Source organism: Typopeltis vanoorti, chromosome 8 (assembly GCF_054136105.1).
Source record: "Typopeltis vanoorti isolate ZY-2024b chromosome 8, IOZ_Tvanoo_1.0, whole genome shotgun sequence".
In the NCBI taxonomy this organism is placed as follows: domain Eukaryota; kingdom Metazoa; phylum Arthropoda; class Arachnida; order Uropygi; family Thelyphonidae; genus Typopeltis; species Typopeltis vanoorti.
This window is the reverse complement of record NC_143556.1, coordinates 12,474,878-12,492,211: the sequence shown is the minus strand read 5'-3', so window position 1 is coordinate 12,492,211 and position 17,334 is coordinate 12,474,878. Positions and strand designations below refer to the sequence as shown.

The following is a 17,334-nucleotide window of genomic DNA, read 5'->3' as shown; positions in this document are numbered from 1 at the left end:
CCCATAGAACAGGCTGGGTTCAGACAAAGGCACAGCTGTGTACACTAAGTGCTTGCTTTTACAACACACAGAAGCGAGCTTTCAGAAATGCTTGAAAATCTCTATTGTATTCATTGCTGCATATGACATAATGCCATGTAAAAAGTTATACTATCTATTTAACTTTTTCACAACTCATAGGAGCCTGGCATAGATGCTTTGGACTGCAGCTACCAGCTTGGTCTATGCCTGCCTCTTCCAAATATTGTGCACCCATGTAGCTGAATAGTACACCCACCCCCTTCATATTTTTTTTGAAGGACTGTGTAACTTGCCTGCTACCATTTCCAGGATGTTTGCTTTTGCCATTGACTAAGCAATAACAACCCAAGATTATCAACTGAAAGTGACAGAAACTATATTAACAAGATTGCTATGCTAAGCATCTATTTCAGACTGCAACCAAACTTAAGTAAAATAGAGGCATTGTGTTTTCATAAGCAGGCTTGTGAGAAACTTAATATTGAGATGAACAGTCAAACATTAAAGTACAGTCCAAACCCTAAATGTCTGGGGCTACACTGGATAGGCTCCTAACATTCCATCAACATCTTGCAATACTCATTGATAAACTGACATCCCATAATAATATCATTCAGATGCTTGCTGGCATATCACAGGGAGCCTGGCATAGATGCTTTGGACTGCAGCTACCAGCTTGGTCTATGCCTGCCTCTTCCAAATATTGTGCACCCATGTAGCTGAATAGTACACCCACCTCCAAGGTCAGTGCCATACTCAATACCGGCATGAGATTTGTGATTTTAACAATCAATTGACCCACTGCATTGGTTCCCAGCCTTAAGCAATATTGCTCCACCGCATTTATGTAGGAAGCAATCCCTCAAAAGAGAATACTAAAAAATTATGAATAATTCACAACTGCCGATTCACACTGATTTGAAAGTGGCAGGATGTGGCAGACTCAGATGTCATCACTCCCGCTTGAAAACTGTGGAACAGTTTGATTAATGTTGATTAATGAGGCATTCAGTATATCCTATACCTTGAAAAGATGAATGGAAGAACAAAGAGATCGATCCTGTCCAACAAGGAAATTGCAAAGGTTCCAACTAGCTGACCATCTGGCTTTGATCTGCCTCGTCATTCCAGGTGAACACTTAATCATCTCTGGAATGGTAGGAGTGTTACACACTTGCACTCTTGGGGTATCATTTTGACTCTAGCTTGCAACAATGAAGCACCAACTAAGACAGTGACTCATCATGTATGAATGCAGTTTATGAGACGTCCCTTGCAGGCCATTCAACCTAGTGAGTGTATTGACAAAGGCAGCCAAGTGGCTGATAAACTTGGACATAAATTTGTGATTTAAATGTTTTTGCTATGTGATTATATTATTATTATTACACTCACTGTCCAAAAAGATACCGAACTTTTCAAAAATAGAAGAAACTAGTGGTGCCACCTGTTATATCTTTTTGTTGTGGAAAGCGGCAACCTTCATTAGTGTTGTGTCAACTGTTTATAACATTTGTTTCATTAGAAGCCGAGATATAGTGCCAAGAGTGAAAATGTGTTTTGACAAACGGTCTGAAAATGAGTTTCAAACAGAGAGCTGCGATTAACTTTTATGTTAAACTTGGTAAAAGTTTTACCGAAACACATCAAATGCTTCAAAAAGCATATGGTGATGGATGCTTATCACGTACTCAAGTTTATGAATGGTTTAAGCGATTTCAAAGTGGTCGCGAGATGCTTGAGGACGACAAAAAGCCAGGTCGTCCAAAAACTGGACTGAGTGAAGTTAATATCCAAAAGGTGCGTGATTTCATCAAAGAAAACCCGAAATCATCCATGAGATTGATTGAAGATGAATTGGGAATCAACTGTGCACAAATGAATTCGCGATTTGTTCTCCACAAGTTGACTGGCGACCAAAAAATGTATTGAATTGAACACTGCAAGGATCTCATTAAAACTGCTCATAAGGACTCAGACTTCTTTGAAACGATCATTACTGTTGACGAAATATTATATTTTGAGTATGAGCCAGAAACAAAGTGCTGAGTGGAGACCACCAGAAGAGGGACATCCGAAAAAAAAAAGTCACTTAGAGAAGTCAAAAAATAAAGTAAAGCTGATTTCTTTCTACGATTCCAAGGGCGTTATCCACAAAAAATTCATTCTGCATGGCCAAACGGCCAATGGTAAGTTTTATCTCGAAGTTTTGAAGCGATTGATGGCGAGAATTCATCACATACAGCATGAATATCGTGATGCAGGCAGTTGGTCAATTTTGCACGATAATGCACCATCTCATCGTTCGAACATTGTGAGACAGTTTTCCCCTGATTTCATTTGCTGATGAAAGGAAAGCGATACGACACCATTGAAAATGTTCAAGTGGCAGTAACCACAACCCTCAACAGTATTCCAAAAACCGATATAAAAAAAAACTCATTTAACGTATTAATTGACCATGCCAAATACTGTATCGAAGCTGACGGAGAGTATACTGATTGAAATAAATGATTTGAATAATTATAATTGGCCTGTATTTTATTTTCAATCAAAAGTTCGGTTTCTTTCTGGACAGAGGGTGTATTATTATCAACATTTGATTTCCATGAAGTCAGAGACTCCTCATGGGAGGTACTCACTATTGCATACAATGCTCATCCAACTGTGTCTTAAACTGATTCAATGTGTCCACATCCGCAACACACTCAGACAATGCATTCTGCTGACCAACCACCCTCCATGCAAAGAACTTTCTTCTCACACCCTCCTTATACATTTTTCAGCAGTGGCTTCTTGTTCTACTCCCCTCTCCCATTCTATGAAAAATCTCTTCCATTTCTTCTGCCTGATAACAACCCCTGACCAGCTTATGTCTCAATCACATCCTCCCCCCCTCTTCCTCCTATTCATGAGGCTCTACAACTTATATTCTCTCAATCTGTCCTCGTACTCCACATTCCAAAGACTACTGACTATCTTTGTGAATCTTCTCTGTACCCTTTCCAACATATCCTCGTCACCATGAAAACCTGGTGACCAAATCTCTGCACAGTAATCCATATGAGGCCTGATCAAGGCCTTATACAGTGGAATCATAACCTCTTTATTTCTGCATGTCAGGGTTCTCCACATCATTGCCATTATTCGATGTGATGTCTTCACAACTTGAGCAATGTGGCCCCTGAATTTCAGGTCCTTGTCCACCATCGCTCCTAGATCTCTCATTTCCTCTACTTTTGTTAAAGTTTCCCCACTAAGTGTATACTTTTCATCCCAAATCTCAAAACCTTGCACTTGGCAACATTGAACTGATAGTTCCACTTACCTGCCCATTCATGCAATCTATTCAAGTCCTCTTGTAAGGCATTAACATCAGCCTGACTGTGCATTGCTCTCCCCAGTTTTGCATCATCTGCAAACAGCTGGATATCACTAGCTAAACCTGACCCAATATCATTAACATAACATATAACTCTTTCAAGATACTGCAACCCCATATACAACTTCCTGATACCTATCTGATAGCCAGTCACTGATCCAAAACAGAAGTCTGTTATCCAATCCCATCTGTTTCAATTTATATAAGAGCTTTTCATGTGGCAGTCTATCAAAAGCCTTTGCAAAATCCAAGTACATCACTGTATATGCATCTTCTCTGTCCAAGGTATTTGTCACCTTGTTATAGTACATGTTAGTGAAACACAATCTCCCCTTAACAAACCCATGCTGATAACCACAGAGAATACTGTTGTTATCAACCCATTTCTGTATCCTACTTCTCACCAATCTCTCCAGGACCTTCACCACAACACCAGATATATGCACCAGCCTATAATTTGAAGCTATAACCTTATCACTGCCTTTATGCAGTGGAACAATTTTACCCTCCTTCCACTGCCTTGGAACCTGTGCTGTTGCATAACTGTTATTAAACAGGCATGCTACTGCCAGTTCCCTGGAATATTCCCTTAAGATGTTGGTGATATGTCATCAAATCCTATCGCCTTATTAACATTAAGGTTATTTATTTCCTCAAATACCTCTTGCTCACTGACAATTAAGCTATCCTCTCCTCATGTCCCCTACACTTAAGTTCCTCATTATTCCACCCTGATCAGGGTGGAATAATCAAAGTTCTTCATAAATTGATCACTGAATACCTCAACAGTGTCTTCTGCAGCAGTTACCATTCTACACTTTCATCCCTTAACTTCATCTTTCCATGATCATTCTTCCTTCTGCTTGCCACATATCTAAAAAACTCTCTAGGGTTTTTCTTAGCCTAATTTGCCAATTTCTGCTCATACTCTAGTTTTGTTTTCCTTGCTAACTGAGTCACTCTCCTGACTTGTTCTTTATATTCTTCATGTGACTGATTACCATTATTCATCTTGTACTTCCTCCAAAGTGCTTTCCTTTTTCCAGATTTCATGCTTAAGCTCCACATTCATCCATTTTACACCTACCTTATTCAGCCTTTTGGCCTTTGGGATACATTCGTACATTCATGCTGTTATGTATTTCTTTGTAAGTTCCCATGTAGCATTTATTTCCTTACCGCTCAACTCCTTATTCTGTTATAGCTCGAAGTTTCGAAGTTGTCTCCTAAGCTTGTCATAATCACCAGCCTTATAATTCCACATATATCCTTTCCTCACAAAAGCCTGCATATGACTAGCCACAACTGATCATGATGACGAAAGTGATCATGATTACTTCATGTTTGCTTTCACCAACTGGAGGAAAATGCAAAACCCCCTGTAACAATTACATCCTCTGATGAAATGAACAGATCTAGAACTCTTGATTCTTGTGTGCCTTCCTTCACGTGCTGCCTGAGATGGTTATCTCTCAAGAACTCGAGAAATTCACTTTCCTTATTCCCAAATGCTATCTCTTCATAATTAAAATCTCCTTATTCCCAAATGCTTCATAATTAAAATCACCCATAATAATTACCCTTTATTCACTAATCCAAGTTGTTTATACATTTCTTCATCACCACCTTCCACATTCCCAGGCCTATAGCATTAGCATCCCAAGCATTATTTATCATATGGATACAGGGAAAGTATCCATATGATAAATAACGCTTGGCATGATAGGAATTAAATGAAATTAGTACTTAGAATCACAAAAGTTGTCGTTTCATGCCAGAATGAAGCAAAAGAACATACTCTCCAATAAGTATACATAATGGCTTAATGGTACAATTATGTATACAATAAGTATACATAATTATACCATTTTATGATTGTTTGTAATCAGTAACTTTTTATAAAGCTGAAGAAATCTACAGTTGTATTTGTCTTGTCACAAATAGATATGTTGTTTACTTAGTTGCTTTTCAAATATTGATTACTTATGATTTGTTACTTCAGCTATTTCCATTGCCTTGCTTCTTTTAGGTTTCAAAGGAACTAACTGTGATGAAGGAATAGCCCATTGTAATGATTTAGGAGCAGAAAATATTTGTGGTAATTATGGTAAATGCATAAATGAAACCAGTAATAATAGAAATTATAGATGTGAATGCATAACCGGATATGATGGAATGCACTGCGTAGGAAAAGATTGGTGCTCAGAATTCACTCCTTGCAAGCATGACTCAGAATGCGTTAATATATTCAATGAAGAAGAAGAAACGAGTGGAACTATATGCAGATGTAAAAGTAATTATGGTGGAGAATTTTGTGATGAGAAGGTAAGACCTGTTCAATTTATTTATTTTACAGAATAGTGTTCTCGCAATGAAATAACAAGACATAATTTATACTTTTTTTAAACATAATTTTTCTTTTTCACGTGATAAGGATGATTACACGAATTTATTGAAAAGGTAATCTTTAATATAAATTTATCCATTTTTATTTGCAGTTCTTTGAATATATATATATATATATATTTCAATTTATTTTTCTTTCTTCATATTAATTTGGTACTTTTTTGCTATAGTTAATTATGACATATATATATATATATATATATATATATATATATATATATATATATATATATATATATATATATATATATATACAGGGTGTTCGGGATAAATTTGACAGTTTCGTAAGGAAAAAGAAAATCTTCTTTGTATCTATTAAATTTAATGAATTGACAAAAAAACATTACAGGCAGAGTTAATTACAATACTATCAACAAGATTTACTCAAAATAACCACCATTAGCATCGATCACAGCTTCAATTCTGCTTCAGAACCTCGAACAAGCTGATGCTACAGTCTCCCTGGGAAGGGCCGCAAAAACTGTTTTAATTTTATCCATTAACTGGGCTTTTGTATTACTGGAAGTGCGATTGGTGTCTTTTTCAACTGCGCCCCATACAAAATAATCCATGGGGTTAAGGTCTGGGGAGTTTGGAGGCCAAACATTTGGACTGGTGAAGTCGTAGAAATTTTCAGACAACCATTTTTGACTTTTCCCAGAGGTGTGGCAAGGGGCCGAATCCTGCTGCCATACATACGGCCCACCATTGGCTACCCTTGTTATCCAGGGCTTGACTACAGTTAGCAACTCCACGAACAAAGCCCGAATTCCAATGCCAGGGTTCTTCAACACCTGTTCCTGCAGATTTGCGAGGAATTCTGCTGTACGAACGCAATCAGATCGTCTGCTAGGGATCTTTCTTCTTGCTACATCCTCGTAGTCACCATTGCAAGTCTCTAGTTCATGCCTGATTGTTTTTACTGTATTCAGGGAGCATTGGGCAGCAGTCGTAATATCCTTATTTTGATGGCGGGCACAAATCATCATGATACAAGTTATTCTCTTCCATGATTCAGGTGGGTTCCAGCTATCCATCCTTTCTGACATCTTGTATATGAATGAAGAAGGGTCCAAACTTTTAAATGAAGAGAAGTGTGTGTTAATACATGTAACTTACGGAAAAATATAATTAATTATAAATATGTCAAATTTATCCCGAACACCCTGTATATTCAACCTATATATATATATATATATATATATATAGGTTGTATGTATAAATTAAACCTTTTGTATATATTAAGTTAGAACAATTCCTTTTTTCTATTACTATCTGGTTTCTTTTGCAATTAGCAATTTGTTGTAGTAGTGTACAAACATTAAGCTTTGTTATGTTTCTTTGATATACTGGAAGCCATTCTGCATTCCCCTTTTAAAATTTTAGTAACAGGAAAGGCAGTTTAGAAATTATAATATTTCATTCAACTAATAATTATAATTATTTATGTTTTAAATTGCATCATAATAAATTACTGACGTGAAACTTTTAAAAAAATTAGTGAATATATTGTAATGAATACTGACACAGTTAAACATGTATTGATGCATGCATGAGTGGTGAAAGTATTTTTGGGTGCAGCCCTAACAAATGTCAGTGGTTAGATTTTTTAGTTAATTTATAATACAGTGACAAAAATATAAAAGTAAAAAAAAAAAAAAATCCCACATTTAGATCACTCAACTAATGTTTGTTTAGAATATAAAGTATTATAGAGATTATATTCCTGTGACTTGCAGTAGTACCTGTATTTTTAAATTAATTCTGCTTAAAAACCATAAAAAAAGTAAAACAAATTTAATGACTAGTTTTGTACATAACTACTGTGTACTTCATCAGATTGATACAATAAACACAAATATACAGAAATATTACCATGGAGATTTCTAAATAAAAAATTGTCATTCTTTTAACTCATTCATTCATTCCCATCTTCTCGGTCTTCCTCTGCATCTCTTTTCCTTTGATATCCAGTTCTTTACTTTCTTTGTCCATCTGTTATCCTATATTCTTTCTATATGCTTTTTTCATTCTTCTTCTTTCTGTTTTTGGATTCAATCATTTCTTGGCTGTACTGATCTGATTACTCCTTTGTAGATTGTTATTATTTTTGTTTCTTTGTTTATGTTCTTATTCTTCCAGATGAGAATGTTGAGACATTCAGATATTCTACTAGCTTTTTATTGCTTGTTTTTGTAGTTCATTTTGTGTGATGCCATAGTTGTTTATTTCTATTCCTAAATATTTTATCTTACTAATTTGTTCAATTACTTACCCTTTGATTTCTAATTAGTTCCTTGGCAACTGCTATTGTTAACATTTTTTCCTTGTTGATATCTTCATTTTTTTTTTTCTTCTGCATTATTAAATGTATTTAGTAATCTTTATAGATCATCTTTATTTTCTTCTAGTAAAATTATAATCATCAGCATATCCAGTTCTTATTTTTTCGTTTTTAATTTGTATTCCATATTTTCCCCATTTGTTTACTTCTTTTATTATTTCATCCTTCACTAAATTAAATAAGGTGGGACTTAATGCCTTGACTGATTCCTTTGGTTATTTTAATGTCTTCAATCTGACTTCTTCTTTATTAATTATAGAACTGTTATTGGTATATCTATTCTTAGTTTAATTCTAAAATTTGTTTTGGTATTTTTCACATTTTTTATGCATTAGTTAAATCAATCCAACACATATAAGACTGAGAACTTTTATTGTTAAAAGACCATAAGATTTAATGATTGCAAATACAAAGAGCCAACAAGTTTCACTAGCCACTGTCTAGCATTTTCAAGGTTGTACTACTGGTGTGAAAACAAATGCACCAAGTTACATGAAAACATATGCTTTAGTAACTGTTAGGCCGTTACATTTGATAATTCGTGTTTGATGGCGTGCATGCGTTCGAATGCTTCAGTCAGAATCTGGTACATGACCACGTGTTGTGTAGTTTTTTGCATATTGTAGTTCTGTTGAGTTGAGAGAATTGATGAGACATTTCCATATGTCTTTAAGAATAGCACCTTGATTTCTATTTAAATTATTGCCTGTGCGTAGCACCATTGCTGCTTCTTTGAAAGTTCTGTGTCTGTAGTCATTCTCGATGTAAGGCATAGAACTGTTTTTCCAATCTATAACGTGATTTGATGTTGAGAAATGATGAGCTAAACCAGATGTGATGATTCTATTGTGATTGACATCCCCAACGTGTTCCTTCTGTCTTATTTCAAAACTTCTAGAGGTCTGTCCAATGTAAGACAGGCCACACGTGCATGGAATTTCATATACTCCAGGAAATATGAAGAAAGGTACCTCATCTTTGGGAGATCTTAAGACTTGCCTGATTGTAGTAGTAGGTTTAAAAACCACTGATGTTATGAGCTTTTAACATTCTCGCCAATTTTGTGGAAACTGAATTAATATATGGAATGACAGCTGTGGACACATATTGGGACTCCGTTCCAATATGTCCACATCAGAAATCCTTAAAAAGGATTTTAACTTTGCTATCACCCCGAATTTTATTCCTAAAATGGATTTCATATGTGGGATAGAAAAAAGTCTTTATCATCTTCCAGAGGCTACAGCAAATACTATCAGATTCAATAGTACAATTTTCTTGCCTCAGCAAAACCACCAACACTTAATACTACTCCAGATGATAAGAAAGCAATCGGCAATTTACGTAACAACAAAGACATTATAATAACCAAAGGAAATTCAACAGTCATTCTCAACTCGAAAGATTACTTTAATAAGATTAACTTGTTACTAGCAGACAGTTCCACGTACCAAGTCTTAGATAAAAATCCCATGAGTAATCACCTGGAGACTAACGCTCTTATCCGCAATATGACCAGTTGGTCGAATGAACTAAAAAAAACAACTTAAATCCTTACACCCTATTACTCCACACCTTTATGGGGCACCTAAGATTCATAAAGAAAACGTACCACTTCGTTCAATAGTTGATGAAAGATCCTCACCTACTTACTAGCAAAGCATCTGGCAAATTTAATGAAAGGAAAAATTAGACAAACAGAGACCTACATTAAAAAACTCTCAACAATTTGTGGAAAAAATCAAAATATCACAAACTGACATTATGGCTAGTTTAGATGTAGTGTCCTTATTCACTAATGTACTGGCTGTAGAGGTGGTCAGCATTCTAAAAGATCTCTTCCCTCAGGACATCACCCAGTTGTTTCATCATTGCCTGAAATCAAATTTCTTCAAAGTAAATAACATAGTTTACAAACAATCAGAAGGTCTAGCCATGGGTAGCCCCCCTCTCACAACCATGCGCAGACCAGTTTATGGAAAAACTTGAAAAGGATATTTTTTCCATCATTTCACCTAAAGCATCGATTTGGTGGAGATATGTCGATGACGTGTTCATCGTCATCTGGAAGGATACCATGGAAAACCTTCTTGTTTTTCTTAATAAAATCAACTCACTACATAATAAGATCAAATTCACTATGGAACTGGAAAAGAACAAAGAACTACCCTTCCTTGACATACTAGTGAAGAGAGAAGATAACAATGTCCAACTGTTCGTTTACAAGAAATCCACAGATACAGGTAGATATCTACATTATTCGTCTAGCCATCATAGATCACAAAAACACAGCATCATTCATATGCTCCGTAATAGAGCCTTAAGGTCTATTTCGAAAGAAGGAGATGTACAGAGAGAACTGTCACAAATAGCTAACACTCTATCTCTGAATGGATACCCTTCTAACATTTTAAACAAATTGCTTTTTAAAGACAATCCCCAACAATGTGGAACAGAGTCCCAATATGTATTCACAGCTGTCATTCCATATATTAATTCAGTTTCCACAAAATTGGTGAGAATGTTAAAAGCTCATAACATCAGAGTGGTTTTTAAACCAACTACTACGATCAGGCAAGTCTTAAGATCTCCCAAAGATGAGGTACCTTTCTTCATATTTCCTGGAGTATATGAAATTCCATGCATGTGTGGCCTTTCTTGCATTGGACAGCCCCCTAGAACTTTTGAAATAAGACAGAGGGAACATGTGGGGGATGTCAATCGCAATAGAATCATCACATCTGGTTTAGCTCATCATTTCTCAACATCAAATCACGTTATAGATTGGAAAAACAGTTCTGTGCCTTACATCGAGAATGACTACAGACACAGAACTTTCAAAGAAGCAGCAGTGGTGCTATGCACAGGCAATAATTTTAATAGAAATCAAGGTGCTATTCTTAAAGACATGGAAATATCTCATCAATTCTCTCAGCTCAACAGTGTTGTGTCCCAATTTATGATTTTTATTCCAATTAGAGAAATTCTGCTTAGCTATGTTCAACTATTATCTACGCACGAGATATCACCAAAATTTTTACTACTACTTAAGTTATTTCTCCCCTTAGTACCCCTAATATTTGTATTTATACTGCGCCTTTTGGGATATTTAGTTTGAGATATTATATACAAAAACAAGAAGAAAGAACTAAAATATGTCTGAAAGTGAAACAATGTTGCAGTCGTGACACTTTATCTCGTTTCTTAACAATGTTAATTTAATCTCTAGCCTCTCACATACCATCTTTTATGACTAATCCTTTTCTGTCTTATTCAGTTAAATTTTCTCATTTATACCATATTACAACATTAATATATTCTTTTCTTTTTTTGTTAGTTAGTTTAACAAACACCTTTATATATTTTATTGGATGCAAGAATATTTCTTTTTCTTTTAAATAATTCATCTATTATTATTATTATTTTTTTTTTTTGCAGGGTTTTTAATTTATTTATTTTTCATGTTACACCATGATAGCTGAGAATTCTACATTCTTAAGATATCAGGTGTAACAACAGAACTACAATATGCGAAAAACTACACAACATGTGGTCATGTACAGGATTCTCACTGAAGCATTCGAACGCATGCATGCCATCAAACACAAATTATCAAATGTAACGGCTTAACAGTTACTAAAGTATATGTTTTCATGTAACTTGATGCATTTGTTTTCACACCAGCCTTGAAAATGCTAGAAGTGAAACTTGTTGGCCCTTTGTATTTGTAATCATTAAATATGGTCTTTTAACGATAAAAGTTCTCAGTTTTAACAGTTTAACATATAAAGAAGTTTATTGTATTCTAATGATTTCTCTATTATTTGCTTTAATATAATATAAATATTCCATATACTGCTGATATATTTTTGCTAAATCCTTGTTTGCTAATTAGATAATTTAATCAAATTATTTATTATATTTCAAATTGTTTTTGTGTATAATTTTAATGTAGTACAGAGTAGATTTATTCTTCTTGGTTCTATGAATTTCTCTCTTTTCTCAAAAATAGGTATTGTTAAGCTCTTTTGCCAGTCATTTGGTATTTCTTTCTTTAAATACTATATTTGGAATATCACATCGTTCTTTTTGCTAATTGTTTCCCAACATATTTTAATAGTTCGTTTTGTATCTTATCTCTTCCAACTGATTTTCTGTTTTTAAGAGAGAGAGAGAGAGAAAAAGAATTATTTCCAAAGTATGTTATTCTGTTCATAAACATATCTTTGATTATATTATCTTTATTCTTTTTCTATATACGTTTTGAAAATAATCTTTCTATTTATTCAAGCCAATATTTGTTAATTTTATACTTTCATTTCTTTCTTTTGAGTTTGTATTATTCTCCATAATCTTCTTCGAGTATCATGAAAATCGTGTTCTAATTCTTTGGAGTAGTTATTCCAGTATTCTTGGAATAACTTATCTCATTATTTACTTTATTTTATATAGTTTTATATTCTTCATGCATTGAGGTATTTGATTTATTTTATAGATATCTGTGAAATGCTGTTTTCTTTTTTTTCACTAAGCACTTTAATGCTTCTTTAAACCATAGTGTCCATCTTGCTCATCCTAATTTAGCATCATCAGCAAACAACTGAATATCTCCTCTCACACCTTGAACTATATCACCATTGATATATAAATTAAATAGCAATGGGCCTAGAACAGAACCTTGTAGTATACTCCACTCATCACCTTCCTATTTTGGGACACTGTGCCCTATATCCAACTCTCTGGCTCCTAACATTCAACTATCCCTCTAACCAAGCTATCAAATGCTTTAGCAAAATCTAGATCAGTCACCGTATGAGCATCTCGTCCGTCCATTATACTGGTCACCCTGTTATGAAATGTAACCTAAAGTTACTAAATCATATCCTCCACATAACAAACCTGTGCTTCTCTTTCAACAGATTTCCATCCTTCAATTCAAGTTTGTATTCTGTCTCTAACCAACCTCTGTAACATCTTCACCACTACACCTGATATATATTCTAAACACTTCCCTTTCTTAAACTGTCAGTCTTCTATCCTCTTTCCTATTGTTGTTTACCACTATTCTTAAGCCTTTCCCCCACACACACATGAAATACACTAATGAAATAAGTACTCATTAATCATTTCCACTATATTGTCAGCAGATGTGACCCATGTTTCATCTCTATCAACTGATGTCACTCTTCCATACTTCTGCTACCAGCATAATTGTAGAATTCTCTGGGATTTTGCTTTACTGCTTCATCCAGTCTCCTTTCACATGACAATTTCTCTTTCGTCACTGCACTTATCACTTTCCTAGCCTGTGCCTTATACTCCTCATGCTGGTGAAGGGCACCTTGTTCTTTATATTTCTTTTATAATGTCCTCTTAATGATGTAGGAACTCCATGGTCGACTCAAGAAATTAAAGAAGTAGTCCTGGAAAAGAAGAAAGCATACCAAATGTTTCTAGCATATAAACTGGCAGATACCCTAAAAGAATACAGAGAAAATACAACAGAGTGTAAGAGAGATAGGCTATGTGTAAAAGTACTAAATGAAGGTCATGGGAAGATTTCAGTAAGAATATGTAGAAGATAAATATCAGAAAGGTAGAAAAATGTTCTAGTGGCTATTGAAATTGGGGAAAATGTACTACAAAATCAATCAAAGATAAGGATATCTTAGATGTCAAGAATAATTACTTGGAAAGACTGTTAAATGAAACAAGCAGTGTCAGCACAGTGGTAGAAAACTCCCAACAGGAATGCCGTCAGGAATTCAGGAATAATCAAAAACCAGAAATGTGGAAAGACAGCTTAGAGTAGATGAAATTCGACCAGAAATGCCCATATATGAAGGTATAAAAGTTTCATAGTGGCTGGACTGCATAATTTAGAAGGCCTAGAAAGATGGTTGAATTCTGGATGATTAGAGTAGAACTCCCATAGTTCACATCTGTAAAATGAGGAATGAAGCTGAATGTGAGAATTACAGAAGACATTCTCTACTAATTGTCTGAGTTAAGGTTTATGCAAGCATAATTGAGAGAGAGAGACTGAAAAATTATAGGGGTGCTTAAGGGTTCAAAGCTATATAACTGAGAGGGGACCTCCACATAGTCTTTAAAGGAATGCAGAGAACCGATCAGGGCTCATTATCTAATGTCCAATCCTCACCTTCTCATGGTGCACCCTGTTAGGTATACACCTGGATACTGAACGAATGAGGATGGGCTGGCATTTGGGATTTAGCTGACCAAATTGTATTCTTATTGGCTTCAACCAAAATAAAAAATAATGGTACAGCATGACAGTTTTTATGCCGGCTGGGGCTTTGCCTGGTTAAACAAGGCCCCCATTGTTTTCTGTAAGAAGAGGGAACCGGGGCAAACAGCAAAAAGTCAGCTACTGGAACAAATCCTAAAACCCACCCCAACTCAACATCACCAGAGTTCAAGATCGGTACTATCAACATAAGAAGCCTGAATGGCAAAGAAATGGAGCTAGCTGGGGAATTAGATAAGTACCATATCGACATAATAGGTGTGACTGAAACAAAAAAGACAAAAACTGGAGAGATCTTTCTGATCAATAAATACAAAATGTTATATTCAGGCAATGACAATCAAGGAAAAGAAGGAGTAGCCATAGTATTCAACACAAAATACGAGGCTAATCTTCTTGAATGGCAGGCAGTCTCATGTAGAATGATGTGGGCAAATATGAGAATGAGGAACTGGACAGTGAGATTTATTTGTGCCTATGGTCTCACAGAAGGTTTTACTAAGGTAGAAGTGGAAGAATTTTTTGAGGCTTTAGAGAAAGCAACTGACACAATGAAAAAGGAAAAGTTGGTCCTTGTTGGGGATCTAAATAGCAGCATAGGAAATGATTGTGAGACATACAAAAATATTTTGGGAAAATTTTTGGAGAAAAGCGCAAAGCTAATAATAATGGCAAATACCTGTGGGATTTCTGCTCAGGACATGGACTGGTTATTACTAACACAATGTTCCAACATAAAAATGTGCACAAATTCACATGGAGAGAAGAGGCAAGGAATAAGAAAAGTCTCATTGACTATGTTATTGTTGATAGCAATGTTTTCTCCCTGGTGCAAGACACCAGATTGTACAGAGATTGGAAATTGGAAGTGATCACCATTTACTCTTGAGCAGGATAAAATTAAATTTCATATTGAATAAAAGAACACTCAAGAAAGTTTTAAAACAAATAATAGTTGAGCAGCTCTCAGATGTGAACTGTAGACTAAAATACTCAAGCATGATTGAAGAAAAAATGAAAGAGTGTGAGAACAGTAACCAAACCTTAGAGATTCAGTGGCAAACTCTGAAGAAAACATTCATTGAATCAGCCAGAGAGGCATGTGGTGAGGTTGTCTGTAAGGATAGAAAAATCAGAACTCCATGGTGGACACAGGAAGTTAAAGAGGCAGTGAAAGAAAAGAAGAAAGCATATCAAAAGTTCCTGGTAAATAAGTCAGCTCGTGCTCTTAGAGAATACAGAGACAAAGGTAAGAAAGCTAAACACTGTGTAAAACTAGCTAAACAAAAGAGGACTTTGGTAAGAACATAGAAAATAAATATCAAGAAGGTGGCAAGATATTCTGGAGGTTGTTGAAGATGCTCAGAAATGGAGAAAAGAGTGCTGTAAAAGGAATTAGAGATGATAAAGTTGACATGAAAAGAGGAGAAAAAGATCTCCTTGAAGTATGGAGTAATTACTTTGAAAAATTGCTAAATGAAACTAGCAGTGATGAAGCACAGTGGTAAAAAAAATACTGACCAGGCATACAGTCAGGAATACATATCCATACTTGAAGTAGAAAAAGCCATCAAAAGCTTGAAATGTAGAAAGACAGCAGGAGTAGATGATATTCGACCAGAAATTCTCAAGTGTGGAGGTATAAAAGTCTTACAGTGGCTGTACTGCATAGTTCACAAGGCCTGAACAGAAGGATGAATTCCTTCTGTCCAGGAATTCATCCTCAATGATTGGAGTAGAGATCTCATAGTACCCATATATAAAAAGAGAAATAAAACTGAATGTGAGAATTACAGAGGTATTTCCATACTGAGCGTTCCTGGTAAGATATATCCAAGTCTACGTGAGAAATAGTTGACAAGGATTGTGAAAGACAAGATTAGTGAAGAGCAAGCTGGATTCTAGCCAAATTCTAGACAGATAGTAGACAAATCATGGGAATAACAAAGATCTGTATTTAAGTTTTGTAGATCTGGAAAAAACATATGACAAGGTGCCAAGAGAGCAGCTATTTGAAATGCTATGGTTATATGGTGTCAATGAGGCATTATATCAAGCAATACTTAGTCTTTACTTAAGTTGTAAGTCAGCAGTTAGAATTGAAGGAAGTAATACTTAGTCTTTACTTAAGTTGTAAGTCAGCAGTTAGAATTGAAGGAAGTACAGGAAGGTGGTTTAATGTTATCATCATCAAATTCCTGCCATGTACTCTCAAGGGGTGTACAAGATATGATAGTGCTAGATGAAAAAAAATTACATCATTACTAACTTCCTATCTACAATTTTCCTCCAAATCAGTCTGTTACTTGTCAAGACCCCAACATTATCATATCTTATATTTCTATGATCTAAGGCACTTTGTACCGTATCAATCCACCTATATCTTGGTCTTCCTCTGGGTCTTTTTCCTGCCAACCTGGCAGAGAACACTTGTTTCACTAATCTTTCCTCGCCCATTCTGTTTAAGTGACCATACCACCTGAGATTAGCTCTGCTAACGCATTCCTGGATGCTGACAATGTCAAGTTCTTTCCTAATATCCTCATTTTTAATATGATATTGCCATTGATGCCATCTATTCACACCTATAATCTTTCTCAGGACTCTCATATCTGCGGTCTCTAGTGTTTGTTCAAGTGTTTTACTTCTGACCCAGCTCTCAGATCCATAAGTTAAAACTGGTTTGAACACTGTCTTGTATACAGCTAATTTAGTGTTCCGACTAATTTCTCTCTTACTCCAAATGAACTTATTCAGTTGACTTCCCACCATACCAGCTTTGCTGATTCTGTTGTCTATTTCTATATTTAATTTACTTCAGTAAAAATCATGCCTAAGTAGCTGAAATGTTTTACTTGTTCCACAGGTTCTCCATTCACAACACAGTTGACATTTTCAATGATTCTGCCT

The 17,334-nt window shown here is 35.3% G+C and overlaps 1 protein-coding gene across 1 annotated transcript in view; it reads left to right on the top strand.

The window, feature by feature from the left end:
• Window positions 1-17,334, top strand: part of crb (cell polarity complex component crumbs) — a 439,435-nt gene that overhangs the window by 409,526 nt on the left and 12,575 nt on the right. Inside the window, exon 21 of the mRNA XM_090397137.1 lies at window positions 5,433-5,728. Within this exon, the coding sequence (XP_090253263.1) occupies window positions 5,433-5,728 (296 nt within the window). The remainder of the gene's footprint in view (window positions 1-5,432; window positions 5,729-17,334) is intronic.